This window comes from Lissotriton vulgaris, chromosome 7 (assembly GCF_964263255.1).
Source record: "Lissotriton vulgaris chromosome 7, aLisVul1.2, whole genome shotgun sequence".
Classification (NCBI taxonomy): domain Eukaryota; kingdom Metazoa; phylum Chordata; class Amphibia; order Caudata; family Salamandridae; genus Lissotriton; species Lissotriton vulgaris.
This window is the reverse complement of record NC_141695.1, coordinates 1,304,654,505-1,304,680,780: the sequence shown is the minus strand read 5'-3', so window position 1 is coordinate 1,304,680,780 and position 26,276 is coordinate 1,304,654,505. Positions and strand designations below refer to the sequence as shown.

At 42.6% G+C, this 26,276-nt stretch overlaps 1 protein-coding gene across 1 annotated transcript in view; it reads left to right on the top strand.

Annotated features, from left to right (window-relative positions):
- Positions 1-26,276, top strand: part of LOC147703550 (extracellular calcium-sensing receptor-like) — a 454,642-nt gene that overhangs the window by 246,456 nt on the left and 181,910 nt on the right. Inside the window, exon 4 of the mRNA XM_086929513.1 lies at positions 20,309-20,536. Coding sequence (XP_086785639.1) covers positions 20,309-20,536 — 228 coding nt within the window. The remainder of the gene's footprint in view (positions 1-20,308; positions 20,537-26,276) is intronic.

The window sequence follows — 26,276 nt, the reverse complement described above, 5'->3', positions numbered from 1 at the left end:
GTCGAGTTTCCGAGGCCTTCCGTTCCGTGCTTCCCGGTGAGTACCGTTGCTGGGGACGCATCAAGACGGGTGCATTAATTTGTATCCGGTCAAGACGGGTTTGGGTACACAGATCCGGTCTGCACTGTTTTAGCAGTGTATCTGTGCTGTTTAGCAGTACATCGAGGTTTTCTTGTATTCAAAGGTTCAATTTTGTTCTCGTTATAGAATTAGTGGGTAGTCAATATCTGTTCGAATTGTTTCAATGTGTTTGATGTCGTGGTATGAGTGACTGTTTGCATATTTTGTTGTGTTCATTGTGTTTGTGTCCAATTTAGAGGCTGCAATGCCTTTATTCTCGAAGTTACGACAGATAGGGACTAGGAAAGGGATTTTTGAAGAAGCAGTTCCCATCCCACCCAGGGACACTCCTGGGCATTTTATGTACCACAAGCACGGCTTAGATGCCATATTATATCTAGACTTGTGGGTGGATTATACGAAGGACTTGGCAGAGAATCAGAGATGGCCCGCTACAGGGACATGGGATGCCGAGTGGATCATGAGAGTAGAGGAAGCATTATGGAAAAAGAAAGCTAGACAATCACAGAAAGATGCCATTGAATTATGGCGTAAAGAATCACATAGACGGACAGAGAAAGCACTCAGAAAAGCAGAGAAAAGTAGAGAGGATTCCGAAAAAGCTAAAGAAAAAGAACTACTAGAAGAAGGAGAACGAGTTAGAATGGAACAACACGATAGACAGAGTAATGGCATTATGACAGGACTGTATCCAGTCCTGGCCGAGGGCCTGCCCAAGGCGACCCCGGAAATACCGAAAGATCTGCCCCCTCCATTGGTTCCGACTAAATTACGTCATAAGACCGCAGCAGACATTTTCCTTTCTTCCTATTTAGATGACGTAGCTCCCGCATATACCAATGTAACTGCCCATGTACCCGTACCACCTGCTGACAATAACCTACCCCACGATAATCTGCCCCCAGGTCCGCAACAGCAAACCCCTCCCGCACCACTTCCCGCTCCTGTTGTCACTTCCCCTGTTGTTCTCCCTGGTATTCATCCGCTTAATCCTTTTGGGCCTGGCGCTGCTCAGGGCCCAACCCCGTTACAAATACCGACCCTACAGCCAGGTCATGTGCAAGCCTCCGCCTCAGGAGGTGCTACAGGAGGTTATCGTACCCCGCCACAGTTACAACGAGTGACAATGAGAGAATTCGCAATGTCGCGAACACCTAAAGGAGCCCCAGCCGAAAAGCTTAAAGAACAGCTTACAGATTGTAGATATGACACAGTGCCTGGCAAAACAGGACCCATGTTGTTAGCGTCCCTACGTTTAAGACGTGTTACGGATTATTTGATATTGCTACCAGAAATGCCAGACCATTTAGACAATATGTATCATTTTATTAGAACAGGAGAAAGACCGGAGTGTGTTGGTGAAGCCATGTCACATCAGAAAGTTGAGACTCAAGGTATAATAATGCGATTTTTGGTTAATTGTTTGATAAGGGAACAAGATCAGCCCAGTTTTCCACAAGGAGAGATGGATAGATTGACCAGATGGAGTCAGAATATTGCAGAGGGTAAACATGATAGAGAGAGATGTGTACATGCTATGGTTAGAAAGATCCGTAAAGAAATAATAGCAATACATGCCCGTCGAGAATCTGAAAGGCAACTCGAGTCAGAGGAAAAGGACTCCTCAGATGAGGAAGAACCAGAGAATACAGCAGAAACCTCGCGACTAGCAAATAGAGACATGATAGCATATGTAGGTAGAGAGAAACTCCCTAGACCATCTCCTCTTGATCGGCCCTTTGACAGACCCATTCGTTTAGAAAACAAGAAACGTTACCTTTGTCCGATACCAGAGCGGTATTCCCTTGAGCATATATTCCAAAATACTGATAAAGTACTGAAAGACAGAGTAGGTTATCACGAACTCAATACTTTACGTGATCAGGAACTAGCCCGGTCCACAGTACAGTGGGCCGGGGATGACAGCATATACAAAGACGATTCAGTAGTGCAAACATTTTTAAGTCTTACTCCAGAAGAACAGCGATTAGCTGGTATATACATGACCCAACACCTTATTATACAGTATGAAAACCAAGCATCTGATCCAGGTCCGTTGTACAATTTATTGCAAGACTTACTCCTGAGAAGATGGAGAGGTCTAGGTACCGATCTAATTGAAATAATTTTAGAACAACGTCACAAATATAGAACTTTCTTGACTCCACATCTTGTTTCCGTTCCACCCCCAGTCAGACAATCGTATCACCTAGACAAACAGAATCCTTTACGAGAAGTGCATCCAATCCGAAAACCTGATGATACCCTTGAACGTGTGTTCGTATACACGCCCATAACTAAAATGGAATTATTGGAAATGAAGAAAATAGTGCCCAGTCATGATAAGGACCCTGCAGGTTTCCACCGTGAAATAAAGGATATGTTACTCATGGGAGATTACACCTATCCCGACATTATGAAAATATTGAAAGTGTTACTGCCTGCCGGTATTTACGAGAAACTAAAGGAAAAAGAATGGGAGGTGGGAGACAAAAAGATCAATTGGGCTGAATTAGAAACCGAAGAAACTGGTCGAACCCCGGTTTTGGGACTTGGGGAGAAAACTAAAGCATTACCAGGTTTATTAGTACAGGTTCTGCCAAGATTGTTGACAACCAAAAAGGAGGATTGGGATGCCATCTCAGCCTGTAAACAGAAACATGATGAAGACACTAGTGATTTTTATTCCAGATTCGAGAAATGTTTCATTATTAATAGTGGCCTGAAAACAAGTAGCGAGTCATATCCACATCTATTCGTAACCAAATTGGTTGAGAATTCTTTGCCCCAGGTTAAGAACCGTGTATTGAAAGTCGAGAGTACATGGCAAGCCAATACGCCATCCCAAATGTTACAAATGTTACAATACCACCAGAATAGAATTAGAGAGGAACATGATCACGAACAGAGACGTATGAAAGACACGAAAATGAAAATGTTAGTTGCTCAGTCAGTTCCAGCAGATGGTCAGAAAAAGGGCGCGACACAGTCCAATAATTCGACGGCTCCCGTTAAAGGGACATGTAATTATTGTAAACAGCCAGGTCACTATGTAAACGAATGTACCGTTCTGAAACACAATATCGCTACAGGTAAAACTAAAGAGAGACCACGTCCGCCCAGACAGGATCAGGTCCAACAACATGTTCCACAAAATGTACAACTTATGCATGTTCCACAGCAGGCCGTAGCGATACCACAGCCCCAACCCATTGCCGCGACTCAGCATGTCACACAACAGATGTACCAGTATGCCCAATCTGACTATCCCGATTATCAGCAATACACATGAAACAGCCTAGAGAGGGAGGTTGGCTTGCCTCTTATTGAAGTTCCTGTAGATCAAGAGGGTCCTTATGTACATAGTCAGGTATTAGGGAAAGATAGAAAGTTTTTGATTGACACAGGGGCAAGCAGAACAACCATCAGTCATGAAGAGGTTCCAGGGGCACCCCTCTCAGGCTCACAGAATGTTTCCCTTGGATTTTCAGGAAAGCCTATTGTTAATGAAGTATCGAAACCTGTTCCCCTTGCAGTTGGTCCATTGTCCCGTACTACAGATTTATTGCTCACGAAATCATGTCCAGAAAACTTGCTTGGTATTAAGACCCTGAAAGCTCTAGGAGCTGTAATCTGTTGTTCTCCGGAAGGAGTCAGGCTGTTCCTTCGTGACTTCAAGGGCCATTATGTGTTGAGAGATTTTGATCCCAGGTTACAGAATGTTCCTGCACATTTATGGGCGAAAGGCCCCACTGATGTAGGTTGTATGCACATTACTCCATACCGGGTCACACTCAAGCCAGGAGTTATACTACCACGAATCCGACAATACAAGTTACCACCAGATGCTGTAGTGGCTTTACTGAAAATCATTGACGAGCTCATTGCACAAGGAGTGGTTGTAGAAACCGACTCCAATGTTTGTAATTCTCTTATCATTCCGATTCTTAAACGAACTGATCCAAATGCACCTCCAGTTTATCGATTGGTGATTGATTTACGTGAATTGAATAAATGCATTGTACCACAGTATCCTGTGGTCCCAGACATCTCTTCATTATTGACAGCCATTGATTCAGAGGCGACGTTCCTTACTGTAATCGATCTGAAGAACGCCTTCTTTAGTGTCCCCATTGACCCGGAAAGCCAGTATCTTTTCGGATTCTGTTTAAATGGCCGAAGCTTCAAATTTGCACGCGCCCCTCAAGGATTCACAGAAAGCCCCAGCATCTACAGCCAAGCATTGAAACGACAACTTGACAATATACACATGCCTCCTAATACTGCCCTTTTCCAGTACGTCGATGATCTATTGATCACCGCCCGAAGTGAACCAGAATGTGAACAAGCATCACTGACAGTTTTGTTTTTCTTGGCGGACAAGGGAAACAAGGTGTCTCCTTCGAAGCTACAATTCTGCGCCCAGCAAGTGGTGTACCTCGGGCACTTGCTGTCCAAAGAGGGGAGACAGCTGACACCAGATCGTATACAGTTGATTGCACATCTTCCACAACCCAAGACATAGAAAGAAGTACGAGCCTTTATTGGACTCACTTCTTATTGCAGACAATGGATTCCACAATATGCATTTCTAGCTAAACCTCTTATACAGTTGACAACACAAGAGGCAGCATCTTCGGCTGTCCTCCCTTGGACTCACGAACATACACAAGCTTTTGACGAATTAAAGAAAGCCTTATCTCTAATAAAAGAGAGAGGGACCCCAAACCCAAAGGGATAGGGTACCAAAATTGACGTTAGTCAGACAAGAATTCCCTTTGGGTGAAAATGGCAACAGTACAAAAAGTACTCTCAAGCATACAAACAACAATTTACAACGAAGCAATGTAGATAAACACGATACAACCTCCCTGTGTGAAAACACTCTCAAAACATTTCAAATTATAAAAACAGTTTATTAAAAAACATCACATTAAATAAAAACAGAGGTTCGGGAAACATATAAGGACGGTGTAATATTCAATACAAACAACAACATTCAATAAAAAGGAGTGTACAAGAAGGTGAGGGTAGAAACCATTCACAGAGAGACAACAAATTTGGTTTCCCCTTTCGTATTTTTTCTAGATTCACTCCTTAGGCGTCGACGCGTTTCGGCGGTGTAAGCATATTAATCCGCCTTCATCAGGACAGTGAACAATATAGTTTCCCGAATAAATTCTGCAATTACAATAAATCCAATTTTAGGTTTACCAATTCATAATGTTCGGTAATCAGAAAATCGCAATATTTTAAAACATTCTAATGTGATTAATTCATTGCATCGACATATTTACATTGCTTCAAAGACAGACTACATATATATCAAACATCTTATCAGACTCACTAACTTGCATATTTGAATAACAACAACTCAATGATTCCAGTTTTACTGCAGCAATCCTCGAGTCTACTACTGTTTCCATAGTCAGGTTTAATCTAGACTTCAGGAACTATTGGCCTTCTTTGTAAATACCATGTTAGAGCATTTTGGGGAGGCTGAGGTGGCACAAGATAGAGAACATTGGTACATCACCTACCTCAGATGTATGCGAGGTGTGGCCTGTATTGCATGGGGTATTCCGCCTCCTATGCGCCAAAGCCAGGAATTCGTCCAGCGAATTCTTTTTTAAAAATTGCGTTCAAATACGCATTAAGGTACCTATCAATGGAAGGATAGTTTATAGAATAATGTTAAGTTGCCAATTTCAGAGCTGTATTGCAGACAGTTATGTACCTTTTCATATCTCGTCATATGTGCTCTATTCAAGACAGTGTGGGCTTATAGTTAAACGCCAATGTTCTTATGCGCTATGTATGTTACTTTCTTACACAGCTGCTTATAAGGTAGTTAATATTCAGTTTAGAGTTTGGTAAAACAAATATTATCTTGTTCTCAACATATTGGTTTCCATTCTCATTTCTAGGTTAGAAACTCTGTCATTGGCGGGTTCATTAACTAAAACCGAGCAGTCTTATCAGGTACTTACTCTGTGGTGTTCTAGGGCGTAAACACGTCTTTATGGTGGTATTTTGTCGGTTGAATGACTGTACACTGTAAAGAATACGTACACAAGCATGAGAACTCCGCCTGTTAATTTTGGTGTTTAAGAAAAGCGGAGTAGTCTGAGCGGGATACTTACAATTAGTTAAAAATGCTAGTGCGTGAACACGCAGTAGTAAAGAATCACGTTATCAGCTTCGTTCCTGATTCTTCGCAATTCGATTACAGGCTGGGTCCCGAGGTTTTAAAGCAGGTACCCGCTGTCAGGGGAAAATCTCCTCTCTGATCCCTAAGTGATTAAACAAGAATAGGACGCCGTGTTAGAAAAAGCGTGCTCGCTTCTAGAAAGCGCAATCGGCATCAGGCGTGGCCCCTTCCCGCTATCGGCCTACCTTGGATTGTGGGTTGACGGACGTCCTGCGTGCTCATCTACGAATCACCGGCTAGCGGCGTGTAGACGAAATACATGGATTTAAATACCCAGCCTTACGTGTGTGTTTGCTAATGACAAGGCGGGAAAAAAGTAAAACGGGAAGAAAGACTACCCGTAATTCTTGATCACAGACGCTGATTTTGGTACTTGCTTATTTGTCTAAAATTTTTTAGAAGAATTTAAACTGCTCTAGCGACTCATAAAAACATTGTATTTAAGGTTTATTTATATTAAAAGAACCCTATCGTTCTGCAAAAACGGTACAGGAAAAAACTTTATTCCACAGAGCGCGAAGATAGCCCATGAATTGGCATTCGCCAGTAGATAGGCCTTTCATTATTTTCGCTGCCTAATTTACTCATTAAGGTGGCAGATTATTTTTATCCTTTTTGTCTCCTAGTCATCATCAAGGTAGAGTAGTTGAGCTTTTAGGTATAAGAAGTAGAGGTATTAACACATGTTACAGTGCATATAGTTAATAGTTTTATATACTTAGCCTATGACTAAATTCACAATCAAGTTCTTTGCGAGATTACAGACACATGTTACACAGCATATATTTTAGCTCTGACTAGACAAACAGAGACCAACGGGATTCCAGTGTAATCCTAAATGGCTCCAATTATCTTTTCCCATTCCTCTCTGGAATTTAGCCCTCTCTTCACAGTGTCCAAAAAAGAGATGTACCACTGCTCCCTCTCTTTTCTCCTAGCTACCAAATTACCACCACGTTTCCCAATTTTTATCTTCTCCAGTATGGTCCAACCAAAATCTGAGTCTTTATGACCCTTTTCAATAAAATGCGCTACAATTGGGGCAGTGATTTTTTTCGTTCTAAGCAAGCACCAGTGTTAGCAACACCATGCTACAGCAAACCTTTCACACTTTTTGTCACAGAACGCGATGGCACAGCGTTGTCGGTTCTCACTCAACTTCAAGCAGACAAACACAGACTGTGTGCTTATTTTTCGAGCACGTTAGATCCAGTAGCCCAGGCCTTGCCTGCGTGCTTAAAATCAGTTGCAGCAACAGCTCTAGCAATCAGACAAAGTGATTCCATTGTATTGGGACACCAATTGACAGTACAGGTTCCACATTCTGTAGAGGTTCTCCTAAACAGAACACAGACCCAACACTTGACTATAGCACGACTGACAGGTTATGAACTGACGTTATTCCAACCACACATAGAATTCAGACGTTGTAATACACTGAATCCTGCTACACTTTTACCATCACGCACAACAGATCCTACTCCACATGACTGCGTAGATGTAGTTGACACAGTTACGAAACCCAGACAAGACTTGACAGATGTCGCATTACCCGATCCAGACCTGACGCTTTATGTGGATGGCTCATGTTTGAGAACAAGTACAGGAGAGTTGGTAGCCGCATATGCAGTGACCACTGAAACGGAAGTCATAGAAACACATCACATTGACACCCTGTCAGCCCAAGCAGCAGAGCTCATTGCTCTGACCCAAGCCTGCATACGAGCCAAGAACCTTAGAGTAAACATATACACAGATTCACGTTATGCATTCGGAGTCGTACACGACTTCGGTGTTCTCTGGCAAGAAAGAGGTTTCCTGACCTCTCACGGAGCCAAAATCCAGCACGGTCCCCTCATTCAAGCACTGTTGGAGGCAATACATTTGCCTACAGCCATAGCCATCATGAAGTGTAAAGCACATACAAAGGTAACAGACAAGATTTCCCAGGGTAACGACTTTGCAGATCGGACAGCGAAACATACAGCACAGACTCATACTCATACGACTGATGTGACAAAGACTGACGTATCATCACTGACACACAGCATGACAGTCAGGGACCCCGCACTAGATGTTATTGACATACAGACACATGCTACTTCAGACGAAATCAAGAAATGGGCTGAACAAGGAGGGGTCCAGACCGAACAGGGTTGGATGACGAGGGGAAAGACCTCATGGTTCCTCCCCGATTCTATGGTTCAAGTTATCATCAACACTGCACATAGTCCAGCACATTTAGGTGAAAAAGCCATGTTAGACAGTGTACAGAACCTTTGGTTCAACAAGCATTTACGAGCAGCAGCAAAACAGAAAGTGCGTACCTGCATGATCTGTTGTCAGTTCAATCCAGGAAAAGGGATTCCCGTAGAGCGAGGTGGATTTCATCCTCCTGACTATCCTTTTGAAGTCCTCCAGATGGATTATATCCAGATGGAAAGATGCCGAGGATTCAAGTATGTCCTCGTAGTTGTATGTGCCCTATCCCGATGGACAGAAGCATATCCCGTCTCAGATTACACTGCCCCGACCACTGCCAGGCAGCTGGTTCGTGAGTTCTTCCCTCGATACGGTTTGCCCCGTGTCGTGTACTCAGACAACGGTCAGCCATTCTCATCTGAATTTATGAAGCAGGTCTCGCTTCTATTGGGGTACCAGTGGAAGTTTCACTGTGTCCGACATCCAGAGGCAGCAGGTCTAGTGGAGCGCCACAATCAGACTCTGAAAACTCGCCTTGCAAAAGTGTGTAAAGAGAAAGGCGTAGATTGGATAGTAGCATTGCCAGTTGCACTGTTTTATATGAGAATGGTAGCCCATTCTAGGACAGGGCTATCCCCGTATGAGGTGGTCTTCGGTAGACCTCCTAATATGTGGGGGACGCCTCTGCCGAGAAAAATCACTGATGTTGAAAGTACTATGCTGACAGATTACCTTGCTTCCTTGATGTCTGCACTACAATCATGTCGTTCACAGGTTGCAGCAGCCTTCCCAGACAACACCAAGGTGAAACCACATGAACTGGTCCCGGGAGATATTGTAGTCGTGCGCAACTTTGACAGGACGAGCCCTTTGGAGCCCCGCTGGAAGGAGCCGAAGATTGTTTTGTTAAAAACCCGGACTGCTGTGAAACTGGAGGGGCGGAAAGGCTGGGTGCACTCCAGTCATGTGAAAAGATTCCATGGACTTCCGCCAAACCCTGATTCCCAGAACTCTCACATACCAGAGACAGATACAAAACTCCCCCTTCGAGAGAAAACTCCCCAAGAGGAGTACAGACAGAAATTGAGGTCTAGTAAGTCAGACAGTTTAATTGTTTAAGTCCCCTCCTGGGTGAAGCGGTTAGGCAGTTTCTGACAATGTACAAGTTAGACCCACATAGAGAGAGAGATAGACAGGAGATCTTGAAAACTAATCATTACTGTAAAAATCTCCGTAGTAGGTGCATCTGCACCCTGATTATTATGTTTCTTCTGAGTCTTACGTTAATTGGCATCAGTTTGATGTTGTACATGTATTTTCCGATTGCACATTCTTTTTCTAATGGCACTGCAGAGCACACGTTTAGTGAACTACCTCCACACGAACTGTCTTATCGACTTGCGCTGCGCAACAATACATTCATTCGTATGTTACACCATTCTCACCAGATCAACAATGCTACTAACTGTTGGATATGTGGCCGACTCCCTCCCTATCAGAACTACAAGGGAGCTCTGCCCCTCTTTCCTTACCCGTTTACTCATAATGGTTCCTGTGGTGCATGGTTTAGTTTAATATCCTCCTTAGACACTGAATCAAGGGTTTCCCAAGGCAAATGGATATGGGGGAACCTGAACACAGTCATGAACAAAGCATGTTTCCCAGATGAAGAAGGTCTCCCACAAATGACAGGGACCGATCTAGAAAATGAAGTGCATGGATTAGGCAATTTTACACTCAACCTCATGATTCTAAATGTTCAGTCAGAAACTAGTCCAGACTTGCCATCCATATCAGTTTTACCAGCTAAAGGTGTATTATGCGTCAGAAAGAATGGTTCAGTCCATCTAGGCCATAGTGATTGCACTACTGTGGTCGAATTCAGTGATGAAGGCAAGTCTGCATTCAAAGCTTCCCGACATTCCTATTTCATTTGTGGTCATACAGCTTATGTACGTTTACCTCTAGACTGGGATGGTACTTGTTTCATTGCATTCTTATTGCCACCAGTTTTTCTAGCCCCATCTGATTATCACAGAAATTCCCGTCTCAATCTTGTTAGGCACAAAAGAGATCTTTCATTAGTTGATTTTACTGAAACTGCATGGGAACAATATACAGATTTCAATAAAGGATTCTTTCCCTATTTAGGCACAGTCTCTAATAGTAAACTAATACGCAAATTAACCAGAATTCTCGAAGCAGTAGTGAATGAGACTACTTCAGCTTTGGGCAACTTAACAGAGGAGCAGTCTGCTATGAGACTTGTTGTTCTTCAGAACCGCCTTGTCCTTGACGTCATCCTGGCCGATAGGGGCGGAGCTTGTAGAGTCATCGGATCTAGTTGTTGCGTGTTTATTCCTAATAACGCGTCATCAGTCTATAAGGCTATTACCCGACTTCATGAAATTGCCCATCAGATACACCAGAACCCAGGCTCCTGGACTTGGTCCGGATGGCTCTGGAGTGTAATAACCGCCTGGGGATGGAAGCTATTGTCATTCCTAGGGATTATATTGGCCATTGTGTTCAGTTGTTGTTTATGTCTTCAATGTGGGCCAGCGATTTGCGGCTTGTGCGCCACAGCTTGTATTCCCCACTCAAGTTCACGTTCCCATTCCCGATTAAAGAAAGAAGAGCAGATGATGCGATACGGACAGATAGATGGTCTCATGAAAATAGATATATCCTAATGGGTCCGTAGGGGACAAGGAGGGAATGAGGTAATTGGAATTTTTATGGTCAGGTATGTCCCCTAACGGGTACCCCATTGTCTCCATGTACGAGTCAAAGTGCATGTAACTTCCCTCCGCAACCGAATTTGAAGACGCAAATACATTTGCGTCCAACGTTAACATGTCCTCTATCAGATCCACCATAAATGGATTGATAATTCAGTTTCTAAGTATGCCGTGCCACCGTCTTTACATGGTGCACTTTCACGTTTTCCTGGCTCTTCTGAGTTAGGCCCTGATTCCTGCCATTGAACCACTTCCTGTCTCTGTCTCCGAAAGCTGTAACGTGGAGATGAAATGCATCCCTGACCTCTGTCTTACTTCCTGCCAAGCGAGCGGTGCCTGGCTCAGCCTGGCCTGCCTGCCAAACAGTATTTTGCCTTCAAGTTATCAGCGTAGCCGGCTCAGCCTCCTCGAAAACACATTCCTGTCTAGTGGAATAAGTAAACAGCTCCCCGGCTGCAGAGTAAAGGGCCAAGCCTTCCTGTCCTCCTCATGTAATTCATTGCTCCTGTTACCATGGTAGGCCCTGGCTCTGCGCATTTGCACTTAGACCCGCATACATTTAGTATAGAATAGCCTCTGCCCGAAAGACCTTTTACTCCAGATTAAACATCCTCCAAATACAAGATATCAGACATGCTATAGGAACAGGTCGATCTGACATGCCAGACGTCTGTCTCTTCTACTAGTGTTAAAAGTCAGACTCTTAGCTTCCTCCAGATGCACGTCAATCACACGTCATATTAGCTGCGCGCGCATTCAGGCCACAGGTTTCAGCTGACTCTGCAAGAATTCTCTAAGCATACACCCACTTATGACACTTTTCTGTGACGTTCCTAGTTCACACCTCTGTACACACCCATGTTCACGCCTTTTTGCTACGCACATGTGTTCTTATCATATACATTTCACTTGACACGCCTACTGTATGCATTGCTATTGCCTCGTTATACTATATATGTCATGTACTGTTAATAAATCGTTGACATCTTTCCTGACATCTTCCCTTGCATATCCGAACCCTTGTATTGATGGAATAGATCTCCATTGACTCGAGTCATTTCTGAATTAAAGCCCTTTAAGAATCAGACACCCCGGACTCTGCCTCTCATTTTATTGAGCTATTCTTTTATTTGTAATTATATGGCAAACTCGTATACGGTAAAATATTTACCACACTCCCATTGGATAACATGGCTAAGAACTGCTCAGGGCAGGTGTTAGCTTTTGGAGATATTCGCGCTTAGCACGAATATCTCCAAAAGTTGGTAATAGGAGCTAGAGATGTTAGCAACTGTTTTCAGTCGCTAACATCTTGGCACGCCCACTTTTCATGTCATTAGTGATAAATATCACTGACATGCAAAGTGGGGCCCAAGATGGTCGCTATCTGCTACTAGCTGTCGCTAACTGGTGTTAGCGACAGCTTGGTAATAGGGAGATAATTTTATCTCAGCTTTCTTGGCTTTTAAAACCAAAAAAGCGGAGATAACCCCCCTTGATAATATGCCCCTCTATCTCCAGAGTCGTGAAAACAATAGATAAGGATTTCACTCAGTCAATCATGCATGCTACGTTTCAACAGAGCTTGTAGAGAAATAGAGAGATGGGCGTTTTCAATAAAAAGGTTTATTGAACAGTCTTCTTTCTCATACAAGAGAAGTAAACTGCTACAATCGTTAAGCAGACTGCAAAGTATAATGCGTACAGCGAGAATAGTATTATAAAATAATACTGTAAAAGCATTGTGTGGTTTCTAAACCATATACAAATACTTACATAAATAACATTGACTAAAAATACTCAACTGGGGCTTCTAAATACGCCTACCCCAATGTACCTAACCTAAGTCTAGTACGTGGGAAGAAGTAAGTATTGTGTAGCATAGGTTTAGTGTTTTTGCCAAGAATCTACCATAGGTTTCTCTAGGTTCTAATCAGCTCCATACCTTGGTTTAGAATGAAGGAGGTCTGGTATCTGTGTCTCAGAACTCGATTTCCCAACACCCCGCAAGGGAGCTTGGAAACACTGGAGCTGGATTATCGGTGAGAGAAAGACAGTCTCTTGATCAGTGCCTTGAGGGTCGGCTTCCTTCGGCACTTGCTGTAGCGAGTTGCGTCGGGCAAGTAGCTTGTCGGACTGCTCCGAATCACCGTAGTTTGCCATAGCAAGTGAAGGCATATTTATACCTTTAAGGTGTGTATGAATGCCATAGATTGACGTAAAGTCGAGCATAATAACGTCAGGAAAGAACCCCTAGGGAATAGTTGTTCTTTGCAAAGTACATGAGTTCTTGGACAAATCAATATTCAAGCAAGGGGAAGTTCCCTAACAGCTTAAGCCGATTTTCCAAGAAAACGTTTGGTACGGGTGGAAGTAGCCATGCCTGTATTTGGTCTGCATGGGCTATGTCTAAATAAGGGATTGATATCTATGCCTATATAAGAGCAATTTGAATCGTACCTATATAAGGACATGAATCAGGAAAATTCACTTTGTGCTCTAAACACCACACAACATGACAACACAGCAGTCTCCAATGATATAGTAAGAATTTGTATTCTTGTTTGCTTCGAGCCCTGACGTGTTTCGGCAGGATCCCCTGCCTTGATCACATAAGGAGTTTGTTTTACCAAACACATTTAAAGTAAAAGTATATCACTTCACATGACCTTTTTGTAAGAGAGTAGGGTCTGCGTCCTATGGTTACCCCCAATTTTTGCTGTGATTTTCTGTTTTTTCGACTTTAGTCTGGCTGTGGCCCTAGTAATCAGGCCCACAGCCTAGCTGTCCTCTCTCTGAATTGATACCATGTACTTTAGGTACATACCAGATTGGTTACTATGTTACCCTTGTGAGCCCCTGTATAGTGTACCAAAGGTACCCAGGGCATATGTGCAACCTAGGCCTACCAGGGGCTGCAGCATGTATTGTGCCACCCCTGGTTTGCCTTCCAAACTGACACTACAGGTCTGTTCACACAGCCTGGGTAAGTTGGTGTAATCACCCCTTACTTAGATATAGTATATCTATATATACATATAGACACATATACCCCCATAAGTCACTCCTATGGCAGGCCTTAACAATCCTGGAGGCAGAGTGCTTGGTTTTATGTGAGAGGGTGCCCTAGCATGAGCTGAGCCCCTCTGCAGCTTTCGGAACCATTTCCTTATAGCTGTTCTATGATATAGCCATAGCATATACTCTTAAATGGATTATAATCCTCGCGGTTAATGCTAACTTTGGTTTGGCTTTATCAAAACATGTTGTGTAAGGTGTCAAACACTTTGGAATACTACCGCCCCCCTCACCAGTTCTGGCAGCGGGGGTAGCATTCCACCCTTCTAGAGGGAGAAGACATGTAGTCACTGGTTTACCCGGTTAAAGTTAAACAGAGCCTCAGCATTGCAAAATGGATGCTGTTGCCACATACACGAGTCTGCCCTCCTGCTGCTGGACGAAACTCTGGCTGGGGAGGCCTGTACAATAGGTTTCCTGTCCAGGGAGGTGCTGGCACCTCCCCAGACAGGCTCTTTGTGTATTGGGGCAGGGAGGGCTGCACTCAGTGAATGCTTTCCAGACACTGCCTGGGGCACACTAGGTGCGCCATGCATTTCCCAGTTCAAACCGGTTGCTGGGGCACTCTGCCCTAGCTCTGGCATGAAACTGGACAAAGGGAAAGGGGTGTAACCAGTTAACCACCCCCTTCCCAGGTCCACCCATAGGAGGGACCTTAAAGTTAGTCCAACCCCTAAACTTGGTATAATTATAGGATCCCAGTCCCTAGGATTTTAGATTACCCTGGACGAAACTCTGAAACATAAATCCTGGACCTTCGACATTCCATTTCGACTGGATGATGGAAGACATCTCCCTTGTGGTCAAGGAGTGACCACCCTGTTCAAACAGGCACCAACAGCAACTTTGCCAGTCTGCATTTTCGAGGCTCCTGCCAGATCTCGAAGAATCTGCAACACAGGACATGGACTTCCAGACATCTCTGACCCCGACCTTCACTCACAGCAAAGCTGAGACCCGTGGCGGACACGAGAGATGTGGGACCAGAACTCCTGGACATCCTGCATTTTGCAAGCTGCACCTACTTTGCGAGGTATCTCGAAGTTGTGCATTTGGGTGCTTTAAGCCCCAGATCCAAACACCATTTGCTCTGAAGCTCAGAGGCCCCCACTCTACGCTTTTGCATTTCAGCTTGATGCGTCTTTGGGTTCCTTGCCCATTGGCTAGTGAGCCCTCCAAAGACTTTTCTTTGAATCAAACTTGCTTTCCTGGTTGCTCTAGGCTTGCTTCAATTTCCCTGCAAAGGAGGAATTCCCCAGACCTTGCTGGTCTGCACCAAAGCCAATCTTGACATCCTGCGTGGGTTGGGTTTGCCAAGGCTTGCTGGATCCAATCCGGATGCCAACACTGCAGTCAGCTAGATCCTTCATGGGACAGCTCGAACCCAGCTCCTGGTCATCGTTGACACCTCCTGGTCCTCTTGGCTGAAGAGACAATCTTCACCTTTTCTCCTGAAATCACCCGACATTGGCTGACAGCTTTTCATTGCCATCATGGTCTCTGGCAAGTGACCCAGACTCTGTCCCTTCTGCTTTCAAGTTCTACAGATCTTTGATCCGCCCTTGGATCCACCTGGACACTATTCCTCTTGTCGCCTTCAGCACTTCTTTGCAGATCTACATTGAAATCGACGATGAAACCCAACACCAAAAGAGACCTATGCACCTGGCTTCCGTGGGTGAGGTAACACGAGTACTCTGGTAGTCTCTAGGGTATTGGCACTCCTAGTGTCTAAGTCTGAAAGGGTTCCATCGTAGTTCATTTAGAAGTGTTCTTAAATTGTAAATTTATAACTTGTTTGATTCCCATAGAAAGTCAATGGTAACCCGCAGCTGTTTTTAGTCACTGCACGCGTCTCCTGAGGGCCTCCTACATCCTAACCTTTGGTTGTTTAGAGTAGCCCCAACGATTCCACAGGCCCCAGGCCTGCTTTCTAATTCTAACGTGGTTCTCATACCACTATTTTAGCATATGGTTTGTGAGGCCCCTAGGGCAAAACGTATACTCTGCAACTTATCATATGCTAATTAAGTAACGTGTATTGTACTTTTACCTCTGACCTCATAAAGAGTGCAGAGGGGTTGTGTTTAAAATAAATACATATATCTCTAATATATTCCTTGTGTGGTGCGCTTTCATTTGGTACTCAAGGGATTATAATTGGTAAAACAACTCGCTTAATTCGCTCTCTGAAGTCTTAGCCTGAAGACTGCTCATCACTGCTACCCCTAGGATAGCTTTCTATAAGGTTGACTTTACAACCACCATCAATAAGGGTCGATTACACTGGTGCAATGTGCCCACTAGAACTAGTGGACGACATATTCCAGGCTAACTTCTCACACTTATGGACATAGACAAAATACTCCATTCATTTTCAAAATTACAACACTCACAAAGGTATACTTAACTTTTATTTGGATTACATAAGCACTGCTTTCCATTTTTTTCTTTTTTTGTAATTATATCATTTTTTTGTTGTGCTTTGTGATTTACTATATTTTAGATTTTTTCTCAGATGTGTATTTTTTCTTTTCTTTTCTCTTTTTCTATGTTAAACGTTATTGTTCCACTCTCTGACACATCCACGAGCCCAGGAGTGTCTTCTGTTCAATTTAATTCAGTGCAATATGGGGGGTAGTTCATAACTGTTTAGTCTCTGTAATGTAATGTCATCCTGACACTTTGTGATAGTTTTAATCTGGATTTCCGGTTTGATATTATAATGTTATTTTAACATCTTAATACAGAGATGAAGACACCTATACCATCGGAAATGCACGCATGTTCCACACCGTATTATTTAGTAATGTTTCTAAATAAATTCAGTGTGCAAATGCTTTCCTGTAGATGTGCAATTTAAGCAAGGTAGCAGCACATATAAATGTGTGTGCAAAGCCGCATGTGTAGCCAGGGCAGATAAATTTATGGCAGCATTCTTTTGTGCAAATTTCACAATAGGAGCAGATAGGCCTCCTGTTGCAGCATAGTATCTGATGAAGGCTTGTAGAATATGTTTTGTATATGTCAATTGTATTCTACTGGTGTGCAATATAGGCAATGGATCAACTTGTATAAGTGTGCAAAATTACACTAGGTGGTAGCAAATGCAAGTGCTTTCCTATGAATGGCCAAACAATGCAATAATAACCCTAGAGGTAGTGCAAAAATACAATAGCAGGTGAAATATCCAACATAATGCAAAATCTTCTCAAACAATCATGCATATAAAAGATATACAGTACAATAAGAGCCTATACCCTAATGCAAAATTGGAAATACAGTACACAATTGTGTGCAACTTTTTCAAATAGCAACTCCTAATGCTGCAGTAAGGCAATTGCTAAAAAACATGTATATAAATATAGACATATAAGTGCACAGCAACTTTCATTAAAAATGCAATTGATTGCACGTTTGTAAGAACCCGCTTAAATTTTTTTTTATATAAAAACAGTCATGATTTGATAGGTATATAATCTAGGTCCCCCTCAGCACAACCTAATTCAATTAGTGGTACCAATAAAAGTCCAAATACAGTACTCTAAAACTTTTCCTAATCATCAAAATATATATCTCAAAAACATCCCTTCAAATGGCATCCTCCTTACAGTGTTGAATTTCACTTAAGGTCTATTCTTATCACTCTTCTGCCCTCCATACCTTATCCTAAGTGTACACATAAATCTTCATCTTAATTTAAGCAATTAGGGGCCTTAGAATCAAACATTAAAATGTACCTAGATTCTAGTTGTCTCAATTTTCTTTCTCGATTTCTCCCCCTCCTTCTTTTGGGGACCGAATCAATTACAAAATAGTTCTTCACTCTTTCCACCATTTATTTCATTTATGGGGCGAGCAACTGGCCATGCCATATTTTTCAGCTGTTACTGCATTTTAAATCTCCGTTTCCACCTCCTGGTCATTGCTTTTTTCCAATTTGTCTATTATCCCAAATATATTTAGATCTTCAATTGTTAGATATCCTATAGGTTGATCCTCTTTTTACATTCCATCTTGTCTGGTCCTATGGGGCTGGTTCTCAAACATTTTTTTTAGTTTTAATTTTCGCATGCACTTATAAAAATCAATACGTGTTTATGCATAATCAAAATTTGTGCGTTTACAGAAAGATAGACCCAATGCCAAACATTTGGTTTCTTCTTCAGTCAATGATAGGTTAGAGAGGTTCACTACAGTGGTAGATGTGTGTGTTTTCATTTGTTCTGCCTGTTGTTCTGTGTATTGGCCCCTGAGTGCAGTTCCATTCCTTCACCTCCTTCTTGGGCATTTTTTCTGTAACCCTGACCTCTTCACCCTCCTTGGGGTTTCTGTCTTGTAGTGAGGGTTACATCCCAGTCTAAAAAATGGAAGTCTTCTACTACAGTTCTTGGCCTCTCTGCAGTATTTGTTGAGCTTCCACCCTATTCTGACTCTGTATCTACTTCAGAACTCCATTCGGAGCTGGTGCCTCCTGTATTCTTCTTTTCTTTGTTAGTCGTAGATGGTGCAGAATTCTTTGACCGATCTTGGCGACACATTGTGTCAAAGTGCTTAGCGAAGGTATAAATTAGTACCTTCTGGTAATCTAAGCAATCCCTTGTAAACTTTATCGCTTAGTGAGTTTTGTTTCTAGTTCTTTTTTAAACTTGACGATATTCTATATATGAAAAATTACTATTGAAGTAAGTGTCATCATGCAATGTATTTACCATAATGCATTGGGGCAAATTGTGTGGTGGGATGTGAGGAAGTCTGCTCCCACCCTTTGTCTATATGTTTGTGTGTGAGTGTGTGTTTGTGTGTGATTATTAATTTTTCCAAACGTTACAACCAGAAAATACAAAAGACTCTAGACAAGGCACTTTGGGAAGCACTACCTGTCACTGCAGTTACATTCTGGTAACTACCAAAGGCTAAGAGTTGAAAAGAACATATTTCTTGCACATGATGAGTTGGTATGGCAGCATTACTTCGATTGGTGTTCCATTCAAGAAGGGTTGGAGCAATTAGGTCTAAAGTAACCTGACTATTTAGCCTATATATATCAAATATATCCTCCCAGGCTTGTTCAAAAAAGGTAATTCTGATCCCAAAAATCCTTTCCAATCTCGTCCCATTCTGCAGACCAGCCAGCATTTGCATCCTCCTTGTCATCATATACAAATTAGCAATTGTGAATGGGCTTTATTCATTATAGGGCTGTTAATATAGGTTGCACCTGATTATCACCTGATTCCATTTGGTGCTAAATTACATGTGCAAAATCATCATTCTGCAACTAGTCACAATTAACGATTCCGTCATACCTACAAATAACAAATTGCAATAACAATTCACTGTTTTGATCCACTAAATTAGCGATTTCGTTTTTAGTTGGTGTTCAAACATTTTGAGACAAAATGACTTTCTATCATTAAAAAAATCCAATTTTAGCAGTCGTAACCAGTTTCTTTGGCAAATCATTAAACCTTTGTACATCTAGTTCTTAGTTCCTAGCACAGCCAATGAGTCACAAAAGAAAACAAAGCATATTAGAAAGAATGTGATAAAGCGAAACTCCTTTCCAGATTCTTATAAAACATTTGCACTCATCAAATTCAAATAGCAGAGGCCCTTCCTGTTTATTATGTGCAAAAATTTGCCAGGAAATTTACAAACACTATTAATTGAATTGTAATAAGGAACATCTCTGAAAGGAGCATCACTGATATAATCCCTATCGTATCAGCATCAGGTACACAACAATATTCTTGATGACACGGAAAGCTCCTGTGCGTAACACTTGGTTGATAGTAACACACAACACACTATTGGGATACAAGGACGATAGGTGATGAAGGAACTGTGTTGATGTTTAGTGGCTACTCATTCACTCATGGATTCTTGGGAAATATAGTAATTGAAAGATTATTCTTATACTAAAGCTTTTGCATAATGAATAGCATCTAGTCTTTCAATATTATTATGGTGAAGAGACAATTTTTCCTTACAGCTTGTACACTACTTGAAGAATGTCCGGACAAAGACTGCGGCTGGCAAAGAGATTTTTTTTGACAAAAATGGAGATTTTCCACCACTTGCCGATTTTATTAACTGGCAGGTGACCTCAAATGACACAAGCCGGATTCTGAAACTGGGTAGCTATGAGGATAATGCATTGAAGGGCCAGAAGCTCATCATCAACAGCAGTGCCATTGAATGGGGTTGGGAGTTTCATACGGTAAGAAAAAACAGGTTTCTCAAATACAACTCTTTATTCTGCATCACCAACAATTTACACCAGCACTGTGAAAATGTTACTTGCTGATGGAAACAGCCCATCTGTGAAAACATTTGGTATGAATGGCTCATGTAGAGAGACACTAGAGTGATTAGCCGGATTCTTATACAGTAAATGTAAAATGTACATTGATACTTGTATAGCGCACTACTCACCCACAAGGTTCTCAAGGCGCTTGTACGAATACCGCTGTGGAACCCATCTTGGCTTTCCCTCTGAGGCGTCCATTCCTGGGCACCCCCAAGGTGGAGGCCAGGCATCCTTAGCATTGTGGGGGGCGTTGTGGAGATTAAGCAAGCTATTGCCTAGAGTTGCAGAGTGGAACTCCATGATTGGAATCGGCACCAAGGCGAGAATTATCAGGTCTGTGGAATTTTGAGCCCAAGACCCGCCGAGGCGGGGAATTGAACCCTGGTCCCGGGCTAGACCTCTGCATCAGGGTTTGCCGCTCTAACCATTGAGCCACAGTAACTCACTATTATAATGTAGCCACAGTTGTTAACAAAAGCTGTTACCCACTGTTGCTACGTCATAAAGGAATTCCAGGCTTCTCTAAGAAGCATCTCTGAGAGGCTGTCACAGAAGCACCGGAGAGCAGGGAGCATAGCTTATGTATAGGATAGATGGAAAGGTGCGGAGATCTAGTGGGGTGGTTGGTAGGTGGAAAGGCATCTAAATCTGATTATTCACTGCTATGACGTACCAACAGTGGTTATCAAAAGCTGTTACCCACTGTACCTACATCACAAAGGAAATCCAGGCTGCTCTGGTAGGACTATAACAGAGCCTGTCATTGCAGCACTGACAGAGCAGAGGGCACATCTGGGTGGGGGAGAGGTAGGAGAAGGAATGCACAGAGGGCGTTGGTGGTGAGTGACAATTTTCTTTTGTATACAACAAACAGGAAAGGCAATGGTATGTATGCTCCCTCGTTACTCCTCTGTCCATGCATAGTACTGAAATCAGGAGCAGATGATTTGATGGGTCATACATAAAATACAATTATGTATGGATAACGGTGAATAACCGCAATGTTTTTCACCTAAGGGATCTAAGTGATCATAGACCACTCCAGCTTCGCCCTCATTGGCTATGTAATGTCACTCAGAACCCCTTGTGAAAAAAAACGTCCTGTTCTTCACTGTTCTTCATCTATACTTATATATATTATGTTGATACAGTATATTGTTAATAGTGTAAAGGATAAATTGAAAAGAAAGCAATTAATTGAAAATGACACAATGTGCTCATCAGAGTCCATATTTAATGCAAAACAATATTTAATGATGTGTTAATTTGTTTTAATCCTTATTAGGTTTTGTAACAAAGAACAGTGAGAAAGTCTCTTTACATGTCAGCTTATCAAAAAACAAACATTATTCGTCTTCAGTAATCATGGAGGTCAAATAGGGTAAAGAGCTCTCTTATCTGGTGAGAGTGAGTAGTATGTCCTCAACATAGAGTAAGGCATTTACTTTCACTGTTCATATATGGATATCCCTGATTGAATCTGTTTTGTTATGGACTCTTGCAACTGGTTCTAAAGCTAACAAGAACAATGGTGGGGATAGAAGACAGCCCTGTCCATTCCCCGGTTAACCTCAAAAGTAGATGAAAGGAAAACTCCACAATACACTTGTCCATTGAACCATTATAATGCCAGCATACCTTACTTATATAGTGAGCAGACAACCTAACCCATTCTAGCAGCTGGAAAAGGCATCCCCATTCAGCAAAGAGTATTACATTGAAGAGGACATTCAGATAACTTGCACACCTTCTTACATAGCCTTGTCACCTCACCTGCCACTTTTTATTAACTATAGCATGCCACTGTACCATGCAGTGTGTTCAGGTAAATCATATAACTTGAGATGTCATAAGTATTGTTATTAATGTATTAATTTCACATGCTCCAAAGAATGTAATATGCAAGGGTATAGATAGTGCATGGAGCAGGGACGAGTTATAGTTAATGTAGTGTGGCGAGTAAGGTGAGAAGAGAGTGTACAAAAGTCCACAAGATGTCTGAATTTTAAGGTGATACATAAGTATAAATATGAGCTATAAGTATGACGTATATCACTTTGAAAACGGTGCTTAAATGATAATTTAAAGATATAAATATAACTGTAGAATTTCTAATGTTTGTGCAGTTTAAGTTGGGTTTCTATACCAAACATAAAGAACGTTTTCTCAACTATAACTTATCTTTAACCTTTGTTCTGTTTTTAGGAATGTCAATCGTTTTTGTAATGGTAGTACCAAGGGCCCGATGTAGGAGCCCTAATACCGGTGGGAAATGGCCGATTTCGGCCGTTTCCGACCGGTATTAGGGTTTTCTAATGTAGTAGCATGCTTTACAGAATCGGTATTTTACCGAATCTGTATTTACAGATTCGGTAAAATTACAGAATCAGTAAATACAGACTCGGTAAAAATACAGATTCTGTAAAAGCACATGTAGGTAGCACATCTTTGAGTGCCGCAGGCCTTTCAGATTCGGTATTTTACCACCCAATCCAATTGGGTGGTAAAATACCGAATCCAGGTGTGCATGCACATCTGTGCATGCACACCTGTGCAATGTGACACCCAGACATGCCCTTAGGGCATGTCTGTGTGCCACATGGCACACAAGTCCGGAATTGGGGTGCCAGAGGGTGTCAAAGTGACACCCCCTGCATCCTTGCAAAAATCGGATTTTACCTAATCGGTAAATACCGATTCGGTATTCACCATTGATTCCTATGGGCTTCAAGGCCCATAGGAATCAATGGGGGATACCGATTCTGTATTTACCGAATCGGTAAATACCGAATCTTACAGATTCGGTATTTACCGATTCTGAAATACCTATATGTGCCCCCTTCTATTTTACCACTTCTTAAATACCGAATCGGTAAAATTAGGTATTTTAGAAGTGGTAAAATAGATTTACCTACATCTAGCCCTATATGTGTAATATTGGTACAGTTTAGTGGTGTGGAAAGGAGTTGTGAGAAAACAGGCTTTTTGCAGTTTCCCCCCTTCTTATTACCCCATTTTGGGCCACTATTTGCAGGTTTTCAACTTTGAGAGTGTACTGAGGCCTGCTGTTCAGACCTCCGTGACAGTGTTATTTCTTTTTCAAAATGGTGTGTTTAATTTGGTGTCCCCAATTGGCAGATGCTGACTTGCTTAGAAATTCCTAGTATATGGTACCCAGGTAGCCTGGCATGTAAGGTTGGCTTCCCACACAGAAGCTGCTGCATTGATTGTACCACTCTGGTTGTGACAAAGTGAAATCACGACATTCAGCTGCCATTGCAGACGTAGAGGCTATGCATGCACTGCACACACAACTTTGTCACTACCACTAATGTCAAAGTACACCAGTACCTTTACTATATATTTACGTTTTCTCTATGGCAGGCCTATGAGTCCCTAAGGCAAGGAGCTGTTTATTGTTAACATAGACGTATATATTTGATATGTATGTACAACAAAAACCTAAAGTATTGGTGTTTTATGAGGACAGTTAAGTAATCTTATAATGTAATTGCAGGGTTAATGGTTGGCACTTCAATGCTTCTAACTCCTGACTGAGGCTACCTAACCATGTTATGTCATGTATCAAATTGAAGGGAACATTACATGTGACTCACTGGTTCAGTCAACATTTTGTTAAATTGTTGAATGTATTGCTGGCAACTTTTGTGAAAGTTGGCATTTCTTAACTCAGCTATTCCAGTGCCTTTGCAGAGGAACTGGGATTGAGACAGGGTTCTGCCTTCCTGGGAATACATGTGAACAACTCCCACGCCAGTAACAAAAGCAGTTGCCATACTGTAGGTGTGACCCCCTCCCCGCAGGATGGACTGCTAAGGGTGTTAGCCAAAAAAGCAGGCATCAAAGGCGATGCCCCCTTTGATGAGCTGGTGCAACAACACTTCTGCACAGGAATAATTTTGTTTCCCCTAGACAAGGTAGAGACCGGGCCAAGGAAAGGAAACCCAGTTTCAGAACCAGTTTTACGTGGGCTTACAAACCGTGTTAGCCATTCCCCCGGAAGGGGGTTACCAAGGTCCTTATACTTGGGGAAAACCTCAGCCATGTTGTTTGTGGCATTAAAGTTGCACTCTGGGATAGCCAGATGCCACAAATTACCAGAACTGTGTCATCAGATAGGAGGAGACCTTCTAGCCCATTGGCTATTGACCAGGTTGTCCCCTTTGGCCATTTACTGGTATATAATGGGTACCCCTGACACCGAGACTTGAGTACTCAATGGTTTTGAACAAGGACAAGAGGGAGATCACTTTGCACTCATTGGAAGTACACAAGACAAGGCTGCAATAATGGCATGAGTGCACTTGCTGCACTTTGGGCTGGAGCAGTTTGGACCCTTTTCTGGGGACCTAGCTCAGGGAAAAGTTGATTTCCAGCCCCAATACGAAGCAGAGCCTCTACAGGCAAGTTGGCTAGACCCTCCAGAATGGCACTAGGGACATTAAAGCTGGAAGAGCCCAAACTGTATTTCTGGTAGTCATTGCAACTCTTTTGCTGCTACTGGAAGCAGGGCACTTTGATGGACGATTTAGAGATAGCCAAAAGCTGCACCCAATTCTACCGGCCACAAGGGTGTTGGTTGGGATCAGATTTGTCCACCCCAAGGGACACAAGCCCCCACCAAAGATTTGCACTGTGACCACTGTGTTGCAAGAATGGAAGGTCTGCATCAGAAGCTCTTTGACCCCTGCATACCTGACTTCGTGGGACTCCGAGATCCATGGCTTGAGTTGCCTCCACGTATCCGTGGACCGAGGAATTGACCAGACTTCACCCCCATGCTTCACATCTGACAGGCACTCATTGAGCTATATGACCTCACAGCTGAGGAGTACAGAGTAAAGTTGAGGTACACTGCAAAGGGGGCTACACAAACATGGGTAAACCTTGTAGATGGATCTGTTAAGTCACTGGAGGGCTAGCTAAAAATGTAACCAGGTTGATACCTATGAGGGTGTGTATAATTTATTTGTGAAAGAACAAATTTTCACCAATTTTCCTCAAAGAAGTTATATCAGCATTTAGTAGCTTCCAGATTTGGGCAAAAGGGCTGATGAATGGGTTTGAACTAGGCCTGGGCGGTAAGTTTCGTTCCGCTCAGAGAATTTGCGATATTTTGACATTTTCTCGATCCACGGAGAGCACGAAAATGTAAAAACTTTTGCAATCTACAGCGAAACTGGCTTTTTTCTTGTTCGCGCTTTATAAATGCGCTCTCGCGTGCACGGTAGCGACTTACCGGGTTCCTGCGTTTGCCGACGAGTTTTCCTATCCGTTTGTGTGTGCCACGAGATGTTGGATTGTTGGTAGCCGTTTGCACTATCCCGCGCGAGTTTGCGGTCGCGAACACATTATTTGACCCGGAAAAGGAAATGGGTATCGCGAGCAAGATGGCCGTGCCCATTATCGACAGCATGGGCAAGTTGGAGATAAATTTCCCCACAAGCATGAAAAATCACATCGCGAAAGGGTGGGAAAAGCAATCTCCGCATCTTCGCGAAAGTTCCAAGTGCTCGCGAAGATTTTGAGCAATTTCGCAATAATTTGGTAAAGTAAATTTCGCAAATTCCGCCCACCCCTAGTTTGAACTAGAATTGGAGAACTTGAGTCAAGCTAGCCTGGCTAATGA